Source organism: Pseudorasbora parva, chromosome 23 (assembly GCF_024679245.1).
Source record: "Pseudorasbora parva isolate DD20220531a chromosome 23, ASM2467924v1, whole genome shotgun sequence".
NCBI classification, from domain to species: domain Eukaryota; kingdom Metazoa; phylum Chordata; class Actinopteri; order Cypriniformes; family Gobionidae; genus Pseudorasbora; species Pseudorasbora parva.
This window is the reverse complement of record NC_090194.1, coordinates 10,621,058-10,640,498: the sequence shown is the minus strand read 5'-3', so window position 1 is coordinate 10,640,498 and position 19,441 is coordinate 10,621,058. Positions and strand designations below refer to the sequence as shown.

General features: G+C 37.7%; 1 protein-coding gene across 2 annotated transcripts; it reads left to right on the top strand.

The window, feature by feature from the left end:
• The first annotated feature begins 473 nt into the window (after positions 1–473).
• On the top strand, positions 474–18,454 carry fbxw11b (F-box and WD repeat domain containing 11b). 2 transcript variants are annotated; one of them, XM_067433885.1, is made up of 13 exons: positions 474–607; positions 3,238–3,302; positions 4,531–4,745; positions 6,069–6,255; positions 6,479–6,569; positions 6,956–7,093; positions 10,295–10,413; positions 10,568–10,817; positions 12,908–13,026; positions 13,489–13,599; positions 14,275–14,353; positions 16,854–17,018; positions 17,095–18,454. In XM_067433885.1, the coding sequence occupies exons 1-12, from the start codon at positions 569–571 to the stop codon at positions 17,013–17,015; spliced, it is 1,575 nt and encodes a 524-aa protein (XP_067289986.1). In that variant the 5' UTR covers positions 474–568; the 3' UTR covers positions 17,016–17,018; positions 17,095–18,454. The 2 variants fall into 2 exon arrangements, with proteins under 2 accessions (XP_067289986.1, XP_067289985.1); XM_067433884.1 differs by having other exon boundaries at positions 3,238–3,297; positions 4,505–4,745; positions 17,095–18,451.
• Positions 18,455–19,441: the final 987 nt, after the last annotated feature.

The window sequence follows — 19,441 nt, the reverse complement described above, 5'->3', positions numbered from 1 at the left end:
TTTTATCTTAAATTGATTTTTATGTTCAAAGTTTGAAAAATATTATTTTGCTTGCTTAACATGCAGGTGGAGGAGGAAGTCAATTATAAGCCATTAAAAGTGAATGTTACTGTTCTTCTGGTGCATTCAGAATTTCTGATGCATTTATTGATTTAAAAAAATGGCTTGGATCCATTTCATATTACTGGCATAGTTGTCACCAGCATACAATCAGCCATATTCTTAATATGTGATTCATTGGGGATAACCCCATTCTTTACCCTAGCACCAGACGGCAGCCAATAGCTGTTCATTTTACAAACCGGACAAAACCCTTTTTGTCATTCGGCGACCAACCACAATTGTTGTTACAGATTAGGATCATGACGTAGTGTGTCTGTGCCCGCTTTGTACCTTAGCAGCAGGAATTATCCAATCACAACGCGGACAACGCCTATTTGGTCACGTTTGGTCATGTTTTGGCCAATTGGAAAGTTCGACTCAAGCATTCTCTCTCCGCCTCCTTTCGTGACGTGCATGTGTCGCAGGGCGGGGTTTCCATTTTCACTGCGAGTTTCGGGGAACAAACATGGAGCCGGAGATGGAGGACAAAACCTTAGAGCTAATGGTGAGTACTCGGCTGTGCTTAGAAAAAGATTTTCTGGTATATTTTCAAGAATTTCCAGTTTATAAATCCATATAACCCGTTATAAGGGCAGTCTGGTTGAACATAACCAGCTTGTGGAGTGGGTAGGGATCGGTTGTGTTGAGGGGGGAAGGAGGGGTGAGGAACGAGAGAGAAATGGCTGGCTCGGCTGACAGGGAGGGCCCTGCTATGTATCGCTGGATCGCTTGGTTGTTTTTACGTCTCACCCCCGTGTCTTCACTTTGATACAACAGCTGCGACGTTAGTGGACATGATTAGCAGTTGTTCTTGGTGGTCGTTGAGGATATTTATTGAGCTAGTAGCGGAGGTGGAGGGAAGGGAAGCTGCCGCGGCATCGTGGTGAGTCCCAGTCTCATCGACTTCAGCCGGTGACTTGAGCTTCACTGCGGCGCCTCTGCGCCACTCACTCCTGCCTATAATTTGGTAGTGCAGACGAGTTGTGGTTCAAATGAAGTCTCAAAATCCTTGATTATCTTTTGAAGTGTTTGAAACAATCGCTTCTAACACACAAAAACGTCTCGTTTACTTAACACGACACGTTTTAACTAGAGTTTAAATCTGCGTAATAGGAAGTAACCGCTTGTGCTGTCAATTGAAAATTAGGGTTCTGAGCTAAACTATGAGCAAATATACAAATATTGTTAACTATTACCAGAATCATTGTTGAATAGGATTGAATGCTTGTGTTTTAGTAACCACACATCTGTTTAGGGAAATACAAGTAGTCATTGTTGATGAGAGAGAAGCGATAGCAAGCGGCTATAGGTGGCTAACCGCATAAAAACCATTAGCTTACGCGAAATAATTACTGTATTTTCTTAAACTAATTGATTTGTTTTAGAATTTCATGAATAGAAACTTTATAAAAGACAAAAAATAAACGGAATTCCTCCAAGTTCGTCTTTCACTATTTAAACATAATATTTGACATAATCTGTGTGTAGTATTATACATTTTCATTAAATGAAAAATGTATATTCTTAATTTAAAACACTTTTATAGTGCATTTTAAAATAAAAGATTGACTTGTTTAAATGTGCTCTTAATTAATAAGGCTGTCTCTGAATCAATATCTTCTAGTCAATAAAATATCATTCTAGAATCAGTTTTACAGAATAGATTTGCTTCCTGTTGCCATGGATACTCTGAAACGGGTAGGAGTGAATCCTCTTGAGTTTGTCCACTTGTATTGTGAAGCTTGAAAAAAGGTAGATGGCTTTTGCTTGACGATAACAAGCCACGTGCATTTGTGTGTAGACTTCAGAGGACTCATAATGAAACAAATATTACAAATGTCAAAATACTAAATAACATGTAAAACAAACTAATTCAACACATAATACAACTATCTCAGTAACACCACTGGTGTGGTGTCTAGCTTTGATATCACACCACTTTTAGTCCAGGGAGCCTTTGCCCAAGTTTGTAATGACTTTGTTTGATATTCATAAGAGTGCTGATTTTGGATTAAAGCAGGTGCAGCCGTGGATATTAAGATAGACTATATGGAGGGCATCATCTCTGTCGTGCCTGTGTTTGGGATGTAAGCATATCCTTGTGGTGGCCTTGGCTTGGGGACAGCTGTTGACACGATACCCAGACGCCTACACACCCTGCCCGATCCCACATCTTTACAGCATGCTGATGAAGAATATGTCCAATTATTCAGCGCACAGAGATCGTAGGCTGGTGCTCGGTCCTTTCATCTGCTTTCCAACAAACAATGCAATGGGATTATGAACACATGCGAGCACATGATGAAAGAGTGAAAGCGGAAACCTTGTCTCTCCAAAAACGCTGCTTTTCAGGAAATTGGAGAGAACCCTTTTTTTAATAAATAATTCAGCACGGCCTTGTCAAAGTTTATATTGTGTCTTTTGGTCAGACTCTTGCATATGGTATTATATTATTAACACATCAAGCTTAATTGAGTTACAAGGTTTTTGACCAGAGAATTTTCATCATGCATATTTTGTCCGTCATTACAAAGGCAGTAAGTGGATCGCATTTTGTGTTTATCAATTTACAGGTTATGAAGTTTACTGTAGCTGTGTGGGTGGCTGGGTGCTCAGGTTTTTTTTCTTTCTTTTTTTGTTCTGTCATTTGGCCAAAATCTCTTGCTATGAAAGATGAAGCGCTACGCACAGGCTATTTAAGAATGTATTGGCTATAACGCTGACTTCTGTAGTGTTTCTTCTGTAGCACTGCTTATTTAAAAAATCCAGTACGTTATTTACCCTTGCATTGCAAACAAGCAGAGACGGTCCATACTGTGTGTGGCACTTCATTCACGATAGACATGTGTTACAGACAGTTTGAGGATCCAGTGGAGTTATGAGGTTCAGTCACAAGCTCTTCAATCATTTTCATTGGTTAAAATGTGCAAAACTCACAGATAGATGTGAAGGGTGACCAATAGTAATGATTTAGGCCAAAAATACGGAGATACAAGGATGGTTCGGATGCCTGGCATCACCAATTGGTCTAGTATAGGAGTGGTTGCAATTTATATTGTGGTCTTCTCTTTGTATTTTTGGTTCAATTTGATTTATAGCCGAAATGATGAAATAATGGTGTGATTTCTTCTGCAGAACACCTCTGTCATGGACTCGCAGACTGCAGACCGCTCCCCAAAGATCACAATGTTTAAGGTGAGGTGGATGAACCATACCTCGGTGTTTGTCAAAGTCTGTAAACATAATAAACGGATACTACAATAAGGAGCAGTTGAGTAACCTCTCCCTGGACTATGAAGGATTTTCCATATTGAAGTACTGTTGACTTGGGGGTTTGTTGTTGGGCACAGCCTAATCTGTGTCTGGAAAACCTCTGTGTCCATATCCGCAAGACTTTATTGTATCCGTATTTAGGATCAGTGTTTCCTCTTGCATTTTTGAGATGTTCTGGGTGATTACAGTGGCCCCAGAATCTGGGCACTTACTACAGATACTACAGTTTGAAAGATTGGGGTCGGTTTTGGAATGTTTTAGAGAGAAATGATCACCAAGTTTGCATTTATTTGAACAATAAATGCAGAAAAAGCAGTAATACTGTGAGAGATTACAATTTAATAACTTTTTCAAATAACATTTTGTTCTATATTATTAATAAAATGCATTTTATTTCTGGCAAAGCTGAATTTTAAGCAGAAATGACAGTTTTCTGTGTCACATGATCCATCAGAAATAATTGTAATTTGTTTATTTGGTGCTCCTGAAACATTTCTTATTAATTACAATCAATGATGCTTGATAATAGAAACTAAAGCTTTTGGAACATTAATATGTTTTTACTGTGAACTCTTTAGGATCAATTTAAATGCATCCTTGATTAATAAAAGTTAATTTACTGACCCCAAACTTTTGAACGGTGACGGAAGTTACAATCTGAATTTGATATTTAAACAAGTGACATCTGCTAGACTTTTTTTCTTTCCTCACTTAACTTATGAGACATTTGTGCATTTACTTTTTAGATATTTCAGTGGATGTATGAGATTAGTTCCATTGAAGTGCGCACAGATATCATAGAAGAGCAACCACACATTAGATCACACATTTGACTTCCAGCAATGGAAAATGTCCAGATTTTGAAAAAACTAACAACTTTTTGTGAAATGTTTTACTGTTAGTTTGTGTGTGTTTTTAAATGCTCTAGTGAGTTGTTTGTGAATTTCATGTAGAAAATAACTGCAGCTCTTTTAATAGTTTTACACTTTTCTGAGTAAACACACCTGCCTTGAAATACTTGAAATGATATGATAGTTTTCATTCTCCCTTTACCCAATCCTTTCAAATACAACATTTTTTTATCTCATCTAATATATCTATTTTGTTTTTCCTTGTACGATTCTTCCAGCCTATCTTTATCTGTCCTCAGGTGAGTAACGGACCCTTGACGGGCTCTAGGAAGCGGCCATCGGAAGGAAATTACGAGAAGGAGAAAGACGTCTGCATTCAGCTCTTTGATCAGTGGTCTGAAGCAGACCAGGTGGAGTTTGTGGAACACCTGATCTCACGCATGTGCCATTACCAACACGGCCACATAAACTCCTACCTCAAACCCATGCTCCAAAGGGACTTCATTACGGCACTGCCAGGTATTACATACAGTCCTTATTCTGAAAGTGCTGTTTTTGATGGAGGATACACCTGTTAAGTTTAGCCTTAAGATTAAAGCGAGACCATGAGATAATGTTAAGCTAATATCACCAGATTAGCATTTTAGACTCATTTCTGAAGGATTGTGTGAGTAATGATGCTGAAAATTCAGCTTTGCCATCACAGAAATGAATTACATTTAGAATTGGATTGAGGCATTTTAAAATGTAGTATATTATTCTACAGTATTACTGTATTTGGTCAAATAGTTGCAGCCTTTGCAAGAGGGATGGAAATTAACTTTTTTGTCCACCAACCACTGTGGCTGGTGGATTGCAAAATCTACCAACCATTCAATGTTTTTAGCAGCCACTTTCTTGTTTTTAACCGACAATGTGTAACTGCATGTGAAAAATAATGCTACAAGCTCTAAAAATCTTAGCCAGTTTATTTAATCTCAAGTCTCAATGAAATACAAACTTTTATCTGTGCTCTGTGCTTTGTTTTTTTTTTTTTTTGTTTTTTTGTTTTTTTGTTTTTTACCTGGATGTGGCATTTGGATGATTCATGGTCTTTTATGGCTTCCAGTTTTAGGTTTTTAGTCCCAACAACAAAACTATTAGTTTTGGCCTCTTTTGAAGCCTGTTGACGACATACCGAGCAGAACATTGTCAGTAGGGATGCACCGAAATCAAAATTCTTGGCTGAAACCGAAAAAGAGGAAACCATGGCCGAAAACCGAAACGTCAAAATAAATTATGCCAATTATTAGTGTCATTGCATTAATGGCTATGACTGTGTAACTTTACTAAAAAACAAAACATTGCAATTGTATAAATTAATATTAAAGTTTCAAATAATAAATAAATTACAAAGTATGCAAATTTAGCAACAATGCACAGTATAAAATACAATTAAAACTAAAATGTTATTTACCCGCCACGATGGCCGGTAGGTGAAGCGAATTTACCTGCCACAACTCAAAATAACCCGCATTTGGCTGGTGGCGGGTGCTAATTTCCATCCCTGCTTTGTAAGCATTGAAGACTGTTCAAGAAAAAAAACAAAGACAATTTTTCTTGTTAGCTGACATTACCTAAAATGTTTTTCCAATATCCATTTTTGTATTCAATGGCCACTTTTTACTATCAGTAGCTTCCTGATGTATACACTTTACTTTCATTTATTATCTATTATTTAACACAAATGATCTTTGACTGGTATTCTTAAATAATCTTTTATAGCTTTTAACACTTGTATTCTGGTGTGTGTTTTATTAATTTTTTTATTTTTTTAAATAAAAATCTTCCTTTGTGTTCCAGCTCAGGGTCTGGATCATATAGCGGAGAATATTTTGTCCTTCTTGGACGCACGCTCGCTGTGTTCGGCTGAGCTGGTGTGTAAGGAATGGCAGCGTGTGATTTCGGAAGGCATGTTGTGGAAGAAGCTGATCGAGAGGATGGTTCGGACAGACCCTCTGTGGAAAGGCCTTTCAGAGAGACACCAGTGGTGAGTAATGGTGCTGATATGACTGTTTACATCCCCCAAACTCCCTCATTTATACATGAGGTTTAACAACAACCTCGTCATTATCTCTCAGTGGTGTAATTCTCCACCAGACATGCTGGGAACCTCCATTTAGGCTGTCTTGTACATCTTATTTGGCCTGAAATTACTAAGGGGCTTGTTTATGTCAGTTTATCAGGGATGTTTGTTGCTTTTTGCTTCACAGGGAAAAATACCTGTTCAAGAACCGCACAACAGAAGTTCCTCCGAACTCGTACTACCGCTCGCTCTATCCGAAAATCATTCAGGACATCGAGGTGGGCACAAGCAACCAGTTTCTTTCTGTCTTGTCCTTCTATGAGTGTAATATGAGGTTTGCTCGTATCTGCTCTACCAAAAACAATCTAATGTTAAAAAAAGAAAGAAAAAGAAGTAGCAGCTCTGAGAATTTGTTTGTTCTTTTGAGCAAGCAGGGGCAGTGATTTTAACCTCAGGGGTGGGCGGCAGCAGCCCTCATGTAACCTAGCTGTCTTTTTCATAGCTGCCCTCTGAGTAATCAGTGTGTGCAGCTGTCAGCTATTTAAATATTACATTTTCAAATGTAGTATTAAATAGTCCACTTTTTTGTTGTTGATGTCAGTGTGTAGTAATTCTGATTAAATCGAACAAAAATAATTTAATTGCTTTCTGTTCCTGTTTCCAGACCATCGAGGCAAACTGGAGGTGTGGCCGACATAACCTGCAGAGGATCCAGTGTAGGTCGGAGAACAGCAAAGGTGTTTACTGCCTTCAGTATGACGATGAGAAGATCATCAGTGGTCTACGAGATAACTCCATCAAGGTGTGACCGCGCTCTGCCTGTGTATTTCTTGTGAATCTTGTGTGGGTTTATTGAAGTCATCACTGGTAAAAACCACAGTCTGACTTCATCCTTTCGCAAGTGTCATTTTAAAAATGCTAGCCACATCTGACATTAAGATTGTTCTAGTGAATTATGCTACCGGTGTGTTAAATCACACTTTGCAAATGCATGATATTGTGACTGAGTTTAACAATAAAGGGGTTCAAGATGTCCGCATTCAGATGGAAGGATGCTTTTAAAACTCTTTAAAAAGAAACATGCCTTGAGTTTTAGATTTACACACAGTTGAAACTCTCCCCTTATGTATTATAATACTAAAACTAGTGTTTTGAAACCACTGAAAGGAATCAAGTGACTTATCTAAGGCAAGAATGACTAATTACATTTATATGTTATGTTTAGGGGTTTGTTTAAATTCCGTACTCTTACATCTAACATCTGGTTTTCTCATCTCTTGTTTTGGGAGAGAAATTCAGCTTGCGTATGTCTAGGGATGTGTCATTGGTGGCTTAGTAACAATGAATTCAGTTATTATTATTTTTTTAAGTTATTGTTATTAAATAAAGGTTTTAATTATAGACTATTAATAATAGTATTATTTTTGAGAAATGAATAGTTTTCAGCTGGGATGCATTCAATTTATCAAAAGTGCCATTAATGATATTTATGTTAGAAATTATTTGCATTACAAATTAGAGATACATCAGCTGATAAAAGCTGGTATTTTCACTATCGGCCATTGGCTGATTGTTTAGAAACAGTCGATGGTGTTCTGTCAATCAAAAGGGTGTGGGGAAAAAACGTGTCTGACTGCAGCTTTTACTGTGTGTGTGAAGAAAATGTCTCCTGTTGAATTTAGGGCAAGATGACATGACAATAACTCATTATAACTAAAAAAAAAAGAAAGCTCTATTTGATCCTATGAATCACTCGTAGTTCCAGTCAGGGTTGCTAGGTCTGCATTTTTTTCCCTACACTAAACATTATTATTAGCGCACCTCTCATCCAATAATCGGAAATGGCACTGTGCCTTATTCTGAAGTGTGATGTTGTGACGCTTCTTATTCTGATAAGAAACATAGTTTAATATTTAATATACAGTTTTTGAGAAGTTAAATTTTAAGTGTGTGTGTTTGTTTATTTATTAATATATGTATGCATGTATGTTATATATATATATATATATATATATATATATATATATATATATATATATATATATATATATATACATACACACACACACACACACACACTGTCATATATATATATATATATATATATATATATATATATATATATATATATATATATATATATATATATATATATATATATATATATATATATATTATAATATATCCGTTTAAGCACAAATATACTGTTCAGCATTGATGGGAAACATTTTCTTTCTTCTTAAACATCAAATCAACATATTAGAATGATTACTAAAGGATCATGTGACACTGAAGACTGGAGCAATGATGCTGAATTTGGCTTTGCCATCATAATTAATAATGAACAGAAAACGGGTCCTTTAAATTTTAATTTTTTTGAATGTTTTTATTTAATGCAGCCTTAGTGAGCACACTTGTTTAAAAAAATTAGAACCTAATCAAACTCAAACTGTGTAACAGTAGTGTAATTTTAAGTTTTTATTTAGTTAAATATATGAATCAAATTCTAATTGATTTTGGTCATAATATAAATAATTACAACAGTGCAAGCTTTACAGCAGTGGCCAAAATATTTGTGCATCCAAACTAGTAATGTGAGATTATTTCAAAATAATGAGTCTGGTCCTGTTAAAGGGGGGGTGAAACACTAATTTTCAGTCAATCTCATGTCAATCTTGAGTACCTAAAAAGTAGTATTGCATCCTTCATATCTCTGAAAAGTCTTTAGTTTTATTATACTTATAAAAGAAATATAGGCTGTACCGAGTCTTTCCGGAAAAAACAAAGCGGCTTGAGGCGTATCGTGTGGGCGGAGCTAAAGAATGACGAGCGCACAAAGCGGTGACGTCCTCAAGCATGGAAAAGAAAATGTAATGAACCTAATAAACCATGGCTATCAATCAGATTCAACTAATACATATATGATCCAGAATCCGATCCGGAGGCTTAAATAAATTGAACAGGAGAAGCAACAACAGCAGGACGTCTGTCTCTGTGGTATGTACTGTATTTAGTGGCCTGTCAACATTTGTGTGTGTTTACTCGCAGTTTATGAGGACATGATTCGGTTTATGGACTATTGTATGCAACTAAACCTCAGCAGTAGCAAGCAAAGCGGTTTTGCATGTCAGACTAGTGTAACGTTATACATAGAACAACAAACAATGGAGAAGTGCATTTGAATGAAGAAGCATGCTTTGTGAGAACGTCCCCATGGTTTATGTTTGGGTGGTTTTACAATAAACAAACTGACACCTATATTGGTCAGCTAAACAAATGTATTTAAACACACACCATAGATCGCATGCTCCGTTGATAAATTAACTGTAATGTTACACGATCGTGTCGTTTACTGATGTTTACTTACGTGACGATAGCCAACAGCATAGACATTTGAAGCAATTTTACTCACCGTCTGTTTCCAAAGCAGGACCATGAACCTTTATCGCTGGGACCGCTCCGTCAAAAACACACTTCTTTGGTATGATTTGGTGAAGTCCTGTGACAGCAGTGACCGTTGAGATCCACTTTTGTGATGCGATTGAAGTCTGATGTTGTGACGCTTCTCATCATTTCTGCGTTGAAATCGGTTCAAATGCAGCGCTGCCTTCCCAGAATGTTATTTGGGCGCGTTAAAGTTGCTTGACGTCACCCATAGGAATAAAGTGGAGCGCGGTGCGATAGAAATGTTGCAGGAACGAGTAGATCTGCACCTTGAGAGCTCTGTCAACGCCAAGCGGACCCATACTCGAAAAAAACTCTCCGAAACTTGTGAGAAAGCGGAAGGAGTATTTTTGACACAGAAATACTCCATCAAACGTCCAACATTAGTTTTTGAAACTGTGTCTATGTTAAGGATAGGAATCCAAGTCTTTAACAGTGTAAAAATCTCAGTATGCATGAAACAGCATTTCACCCCCCCTTTAAAAGAAGTTAATATTTGACATTGTGAAAGTCATGGTGTTTGCAAATGTGAACAAATGGCATGTGTGTTTGTATCCAGATATGGGATAAACAGACTCTGGAGTGCTTGAAGATCCTGACAGGGCACACAGGCTCTGTGCTGTGCCTGCAATATGATGAGAGAGTCATTGTTACTGGCTCCTCTGATTCCACTGTCAGGTCAGATTTCTATCATTCTCTTGCTTTCTATAAGTCCTCTGTTCATTCCCCCCCCCCCCCCCCCCCCCCATCACTCCACATGTCTGTTCAGCTGGAATGAGTAAGAGAATGATAAAATCAGTGCTGACTTCTCTTGCCTTCTCTTTTTACCCAGAGTTTGGGATGTGAACTCGGGGGAGGTTCTAAACACTCTGATTCATCACAACGAGGCTGTGCTCCACCTCCGATTCTGTAACGGGTTGATGGTCACCTGCTCGAAGGATCGCTCCATCGCCGTGTGGGACATGGCCTCGCCCACAGACATCAGCCTCCGCCGAGTCCTCGTCGGACACAGGGCCGCAGTCAATGTGGTCGACTTTGACGACAAGTACATTGTCTCTGCCTCTGGTGATCGGACTATAAAGGTCAGTGTGCTCTGATCTCCAAATCAAACTACAAATCAATGCTCTTAGAGTTGTATCTGCACCCAATACATATCACAGGGAGTATTTTCCAGCCTGAAAAGTATGACCTACATTAATTGTGTAAATCTGAGAGGGGGTTTGTGTGGAGGATGGGGGGGGGGGGGGGGGGTGTGCTGTTCAGGGCTGTCAAAATAACTGAAAAACTAAATTTGAATTTTATACTTAAATATAATATTTTAATCATATTCAAATTTAAAAGGCATAATTTCTGTTAAAAGAAAAAAGCTTTTGGCTTGTCTCCTGATGCCACAAGAGGGAGCAATGAGCAAAATATTAATGCACTGCATTAAATTTATTCAAAGCAATGATATAAACTTTGTTAGGTGCGTAACGTTTAAACTAACATTTATAAATCAAATATCATTTTGTAAATTACAAATAATTATGAACATGGCATCTTGTATTAAGCATAGTTTAAAAACATGACATGCAGTGGAATGAAAAAAACCCCCCACAAAGTCTTTTAACTTGGCTTTCTAAACAAGTGCACTGGTCAGTAATGTCTTGTCTAGGGCATGTTTATGTAGAAAACTGGAAAAACAGCGCAGAAAATGCATTGTGTGTGTGAACGGTTGTGGTTTTGACCAAGACCTTCTCGCATTGAGCTTGTCTATTTCTGCAATGTTTGGCATCTAGCATCGCATCTAGTCGGTTCAAATGGATAGGCTAACAAAAACATTAAAACTCAATGACATCATCGCATCTCGTGCACCACTGCCTGATACATGCAACAATCTGAATGCACAGTTTTTGCAATTGAATGTGGATTTTTATTTTAAATTCAACGTATACTCAAAATGAGATTTTTAATTTGACAGCCCCGTTGCTGGTTACGGTATAATGATTGAAATGGCTTAACAATTACTAAATAAACTGCAAACTTTTACGTTTTCTAAAACATTTAATGCACGGATTGCTTCTAATAGCACTGCATAAGCTTGCACCACCATTTGTGGAAAACCTAGTAGAAAGTTTGCCAGGGTTCAAAAGCAAAAAGCTAAATGTGGGTAAAAATTGCTGTTGAAACCGCGTGAAATATTCCCGCGAAATAGCGTGACATGGCTAAGTGCGATCATCACATTGCAGCGGTTCTGACGTATCTATATAAATAGTCTGATGCGCTGCATATTTCAGAGTCCTTTAACAGCACTTTGTTTTCAGTTTCGATTCACATTTATTGCTACATTGCCAGTGCTGTGTGTTTTGATTCTCTCATCATTTGAATTTGGGAACGACGAGAATAGTTTAAAAATCTGTTGTTGTCAAGGTAGAGAAGCGATGAGGTGGGGTTCCTTAAATCCAGCCCTGGAGGACCACTCTCCTGCTCAAACAAGAATTGAACTTGCCTACCTGCAATTTTAGTAACTCAGACCATGACTAGCTTGTTCAACTGTGATTGATTATAATTGGAACTAAACTCTGCAGTGCAATGGCCCTCCAGGACTGGATTTGATTCATTTTTTTCCACCTAAAATAAAAGCTCAATGGTTTAGTGCTGCAGTGGACGACTATATTGTCGTGCAGCCAGGCTTGGACTATTCAGGTGTCCGCTTGATCTGTCTAAAGCCAGAAATACCAGCAGAGGGCAGTAGTGTAATGGCTTCTTAATTCTCTGTAGACTGGAGAAGCACTACAGTCCGCTGCTCTTGCCCCAGAGCCCTTCTCAGCACTCGTATTCTCCAGCCACTCTCTCCTAGATGCTGGATTCGGGGCAATGATGATTCCAGGAACAGACAGCCCTGAGCCAGCACACCCATCGCTCTGGGAGGGGTGCCAAGTCATTCTGCAGCCCCCACCCTCTGAAAACATTCCCCAAATAATGAGGCAGGGCAGTATGGGCTGGTGTGTGTGGGTTTCAAGGGATGTTTTCACATGTGCGCACACACAACTTTCTGAGTTTGAATGTACTGGCACTTTATTAAATCCGCCAATGGATTATTCTAAAGAGAAAATGGCACTGGTTAGAAAATATACATGGTGTTTAAAGTTTAAACTTTGTGTGATCTAATGTGTAATGTAACATTTTTCAGGTGTGGAGTACAAGCACCTGTGAGTTTGTTCGGACACTAAATGGTCATAAACGAGGGATTGCCTGCCTACAGTATAGAGACAGACTTGTGGTCAGTGGCTCCTCAGACAACACCATCAGGTGTGTGAGAATAAATAAGAATTTGAGTTTATATGCAACAGTAATAGGGTGGGAAGAAAAACTTTAAAAATAAAAAAAAACAGGTCACATTTCACCCTAGGACAATTGCAGTACACTTTTACCACCTAATTCTCAGTAGCACTTTTTCTTTTTTTCATTTATTATTTCATTAAATTATAATGCGACAAATGCTACCATGATCTATGAACTAAATTTAGGTATAATTATTTTGTTATAATGCATTTTTATTTATATATATGTATGTATATGTAAAATATGAGAGCTTTATTCGTCTGAAAATATGCTAAAAAATGTTAAAGGTGTTAGTTAGCTTTATTTTCTTAATAATGAATATAATTATTATTATTTGGGGGGGGGAGATAATGTGACCTGGATTTACCCAGTTAGTATTACTTACATTTGATTTATTTTCTCTCAATCTTTGTTAATCTCTTTCTCCAGGCTATGGGATATTGAGTGTGGGGCATGTTTGCGGGTTTTGGAAGGACACGAGGAGCTTGTTCGCTGTATTCGGTTTGATAACAAGCGGATTGTGAGTGGAGCGTATGACGGGTATGCCCAAATCTGATTTATTATATTATATATAAGTTAGTTTTATTGTTTTTGGAGGGTTTTTTTTGCATTGCATTTTAAGAATGTGGAAAAACTATTTTTCATTTGCTGACAGCCAAAAAAGATTGGGAGGGGAGGTTCCTGAAAAAAGCTTTTTTAAAACCTTTTTTAATCATTAGAAGCTTTGGAGAACGGAGGCTTGATTAAATGGAGCTGCACTTTTTTTTTTTTTTTATAAATCTATTAGAAAACTTTCTCCTTAAACTCCTCACACTACATTTGCTGAAATGCATTGTAGTCTGGAGGATTAACTTTGAGCAGATTTTTTTTTTGTCTGGATTATGGCTGGTTTATTCTTGGCCTTAATGTGAATAATCTCTTTATTCTCACATCTTTAATTGCGGAGTTGCATTTGTCTGCTCCCTGTGCTCCAGTCATTAATCTGATACTTGAGCAGTACATCATACCCACACAGTTGAGGGAGCAGTCAATTCTAATCCTACAAAGCCCACAATTGAATCACAGATTATCTGTAGATTATGTGTGAAATGTGGCTGTAGAGCTGCTTTACAACATAAGAATGAGAGAGGGATATTTTAAGCAATGTATTGTGGATTTATGACCGTAATTTCTTTTAATGCATTGTCTAATGTGCTTTAATATATGTGTGTGCAGTAAAATTAAAGTATGGGACCTACAAGCTGCTCTTGATCCTCGAGCCCCAGCCAGCACTCTGTGTCTACGTACTCTAGTGGTGAGTTTCCAACCCCCTAACACAACATTCCCTGAACATACATGCTCTCAATTCATTATCTCTAAACAAAAATGCTTAACAGGAACTCTGTAAATGCCTTGGTGTGTGTATTTAAGTTTACACACCCCTTGCAGAATCTGTGAATAATTTTAACAAAATAAGAAGGATCAAACAAAAATGCATTTTTTTGTTTAGTGCTATCCCAAATAAGATGGTGACACAGACCACGAGACAAATGAATTTATAAAAATGTCTCTGTTCAAAAGTTTATGAACTCTTGATTCTTAAAAACTGTGTTGGTTCCTGGAAAATCCATGGCTGTTTTTTGTTTTGTGATGGTTGTTCTTGAGTCCCTTGTTTGTCCTGAGCAGTTACACTGCCCAACTTTCTTCCAGGTCTTCCTTTCGTCAGTTTTCCAGCATCTTTTGCTTTTTTGATATAATTTTGAGATCCGATCTTTTCACACAGGACAACTGAGGGACTCGGAACACAACTATTAACAATAGAACTACAAAGGCAGTCATTTTGGTAGTTTTTACATTTTGCAATGTATTAAATGGATAGTTCATCCAAAAATGAAAAATTTGTTTATCTGTTAATTTTTGGGTGAACTATCCCTTTAACTTGAAATTGTATATTTTGTTGTAATATTTTATTAATTTAAAAACACAATTTTTCTACCTAGAATTGACATAGCAGTCAAATTGTACGGAAACCGTACGCATTACAGACGGTGTATGACTTGTATTATTTCAGTGTTTGCTAGTTTTCTCTGCCCGTGAAGATGCTCATCACTGTTGCCTAAATTTACAATAAAAAAAAATAAAAAAAACATATTCTTCTACAGTCCATATTTGGGGCTTCTAGACTTTCAAAAATTAAATTTCCAAAATTTTCAGTGCTCCATTTAATCCATACTGTTCGATTTTATTAAAATTGAGGATTTTGTTAGAGCATTTTGAGAGTTAAAAATTTTTTTTGGGGGTGATGCTTCAAAATATGATGTCGCGTATAAAGTTTCATTTTAAAATCTAAATGGAAGTATGTACATTTTGAATGTAAATTGACTGGTGGGATTACGGCCGTGGCACGGTGGTTTGGGTACACGCATACGTTAATGTTATGTTCCCATGGCTGCAAGGTTACATTTAATTGCGAAACCTGTTACTTATTTTGTAAATAAATTGTGCTTCACTCCTGTCATAATATTCACGTTAAACAGCATTCACATACAAAAAAAAAGTTGGCACTGTACCACCGCAGTGGTCAAAAACTGCCACCGTCACAGCCCTAGGTGGAATGAGAACTTTTGAACAGGTTGTAAAATGGTTTTAAAAAGTTTTTTGTTTAAATATACACTTCTTTTAATTTGGTACTACTCTTCGGAAGCAACATAAGCCTGTGCTTTCTAGAAGACAAATTAAGTACAATTTACCTTGATCTTTAAATTCAAAGTTTTCACCCCCCAGCTTAATGCTTCGTTTCCTTTCATCCGTATGGTTTTGAGATCCATCTTTCACAGTCACTGCTCGAAAGGGTTCAATAAACTTTTGAATGGGGTCATTTGTATAAATTCAGCAATGCTTTTGTCTTGCGGACTGTGTAAACATCTTTTGTAAAATATCTTATTCAGGACAGTACTAAATAAAATGATTGTTGTCTTGTTAAAATGATTCACATTTTGAAGATTCTGCAAGGAGTTATGTAAACATTTGAGCATGATTGTATGTTCTCCATTTGTAACTCTTAAAGTCTTGCTAATATTTCCGTTTTGTTGTCATGAGTGGGTGAACATTATGTAAGCGAGTCTCTGCCAAACTCTGCAGACTTCAGTGATCGAGCATTGAACCAATGTAGCGCAACAAAATGGGAGCGCAGTAATTCTGAAATATTTGTTGTTAGCTGTTAAATGTGCCATATGTAGAATTGTAAACCTACAAGTAAGTGTATTTTTATGATGGCAGTTAGTATAAAGTTACTATTGTAATGAGTTATTCAAATGAAGGCTAATATAATTAGCTCAGATGAGTCAACGTGGGTTCCCCTTACCAATGAACACTCAGTCTGTGCTTTTCATTTTTAATTCAACTTCTGATTTTTAAAAGCATTTTGTTTTTGCATGTTAGCGTTAGAATATAATGTGATTTTTAACCTGTTTTGCCATATAATGTATATCCTGGTTACATTTTTGTTTTCATAGCCTTTAATGAGAGCATTGTTTTACGGGAATTTTTAAGATTTAAGGAAGAATCCATTCAGCCAAAGATACAGCAATATGAGGATAAAAAAGTTTGGCCATATCGCCCAGCCCTATGTGTACCTGCTCTACTACAGATCAGGGAATGTTTTCCCCCTGTCATGTGTAGGTAATCAGCCCTCTGCATTGTTACGCATTAATAGCACCGTAGAAGGTTTGATCTGAATCACGTCATTCCCAGTCTGTGCCTGATTTTGATCCACAGCAGCGATGTCGCTTCAATAATAGTCTGTCTGCGTATAGGAACATTCTGGCCGAGTGTTCCGGCTCCAGTTTGATGAGTTCCAGATCATCAGCAGCTCCCACGATGACACTATTCTTATCTGGGACTTCCTCAACGTGTCAACCAACGGGCAGACGGAAGGACGATCGCCGTCCCGCACGTATACCTATATATCCAGATAGCAGGTAACGCTCGTTTTGACTTTCGTTTTCAAACGCGTCAAAATACAAACTAACTTGCATGCATGCGATCTCTTGACAGGGAAGCTCTGGTGGCGTGCGGAGTGTGTGCGAGTGCGTGTGGGGACTGTTCGGGTGACCCAGTCTCTGTGGAAGTGTGCCAGGATCAAAGGTCGAGGAACGCCACCACCACCCCCCTCCCCTTCACCCTCCTCTCTCCATCTGTCCGTTTTATTTCTCCCCCTCTTCGGTCATACTGAGGGCCGCCCCACGACACACAAACTGCGTCAGTTCTCTTTCTCCCTCTCTGCGGAGGAGGAGGTGGAGAAAAGATGGAGAGAGCAATGCCATTAAGCAGAGAACCTGAGGGTGGGCGTGGAGCCCCCCTCCCACCCCCGCCACTGCGTACAGAGTGACGGCTGCCCCAGCTCCGCCCCCTGGGCCCATGAACTCTGTATCTATCTTTTTGTTTGTTTTGTTTTTGATTTAAAAAAAAGAAAAACTAAAGAGAGAAGGCAAGGTCCGAGTGCCTTCCTTCCCTCAGGACTGTTCTGCATGAATGAGCGAGCGATGGGATGTGTAATGTGTGCTGGTCAACTCCTCGATTTGTCTGACTGACTTTTTTTTTTTTTTATGCTTTTCTTTTTTAAGTTGGGAAATTGACTTCATATTTTCTTTTCTTGTGAAATCGTATGAATAATTGTAGTTTTTTGACTTCTCCTGATATGTCCTTCCATTTCTCGTTTTTAGCGCTGTCCGTCTCGTTCCCCTTTTCACTGTCTGCTCGTCTAGGTTCTGAATGACCCATAACTGATCTGAATTTAGTTGTAAACAGAATTGTCTTGTCTAAAATGGTGTTGTATATTGAAAAGATTTTTTTAAAGAAAAAAAAGCGTTATTAATAAGAATAAAGTACTTGACTGTGAAGGAGTGTTAAGAAGCTTGCACAAGCGCGTCGTGTTTTTAGTGTGTGTGTGTGTGTGTTCGTGCGCATGATTCGCCCCTTTGAGATAAAGGCTTTCCAACAGGCCCAAATTTCAGTAACCTGCCGTGTTGGCTGCCAAGATCTTCCAAAAGCACAGGGCCGCTGTTCAAATATTTAAGTTTACCTCCTGCCCCGAATATGTGGAAATTGGCAGTTACTGTCATTTTCGTCTAATGATCGCCACCATGGCAACAGCCACAATACATCATTTCAGCACTGTAACGATTTGAAAATGTTTGAATGCAGAGTATTTTAGTCTTAAATCTTAAGATTTGCAGAGTTCCGTCCTGGGCAAACTGCAGAATGGAATTCCATTGGAATAAGGCATTAGTATGAATGATGGCAGGCTCCTGTCAGATGGTGATATTATAAAGAGGGAGGATCAAAGTCATTCTGCAGAGGGGGAGAGCGAGATGACTACTGCCTAATATGGCTGATCAAGAATGTAGCAGACAGACAAACCCTCAAAACCGTCCTTTTTTGTGTTTGCTATTGAGGAATTGTCAGACTAACTTCTCAGTTATGCTGTACAGAGTTTAGCTTTCTTATGACTAGTTAAACTAGTTCTAGTGTATATGAGATGGTTTGCATAATCTGTTTCTATGCAAACCTAGTGTTTGATTGTAGTTTATATCCTCTGGGTCCACCAGGTGGCAATGTAGATGCAGCGAGAAAATACAAGGTGTACTAAAGGTGTCCTGGAAAGAAAACACCCATTGATCAATGCGTCCACAAAATAAATATTTTAATAACATGAATAGTATCAAAATATCTCTCAATTTCACCAGGCCCGAGTGGTTTAGGGACAGAGTAATTTTTTGCATTACAACACGTAAAGCGTTGGGCTGGAAGCTCCAGGGTCAGTCTGAATAACATACATTTATCTAAAGTGAAAACCAACTCCCATTGTAGCCTTTATTTTATATTTTGTTTTGAAAAAGCCACATTTGGTCAAAAATGCCTTTTTCCCCATATCTAATGGATATATACTTTAAGTTGTCAAAATATCTAATGTCATTCTGTGCTGCTAATACACTACCGTTCAAAAGTTTTAGGTCAATAATATATATTTTACACGTAGAAAATATGCATTAAATTGATCAAAAGTGACTTAACATTTTTGTAACGAAAGATTTCTATTTCAAATAAATGCTGTTCTTTTCAACTTTCTAGCCATCTATTTATCAGTTTCCTCAGATATATTCAGCAGCACAACGGTTTTCAACATTAATAAGAAATGTTTCTTGAGCAGCAAATCAGCATATTAGAATGATTTTTGAAAGAACATGTGACAGACTGGAGTAATGATGCTGATAATTCAGCTTTGACATCACAGGATTAAATGACATTCTAAAATGGTTCTTAGTTCTGAGTTTAAATATTTTTAATATTTAGTAATATCGTAAATTTTAGCTATTAATATTTTACTTTATTTTTGATCAAA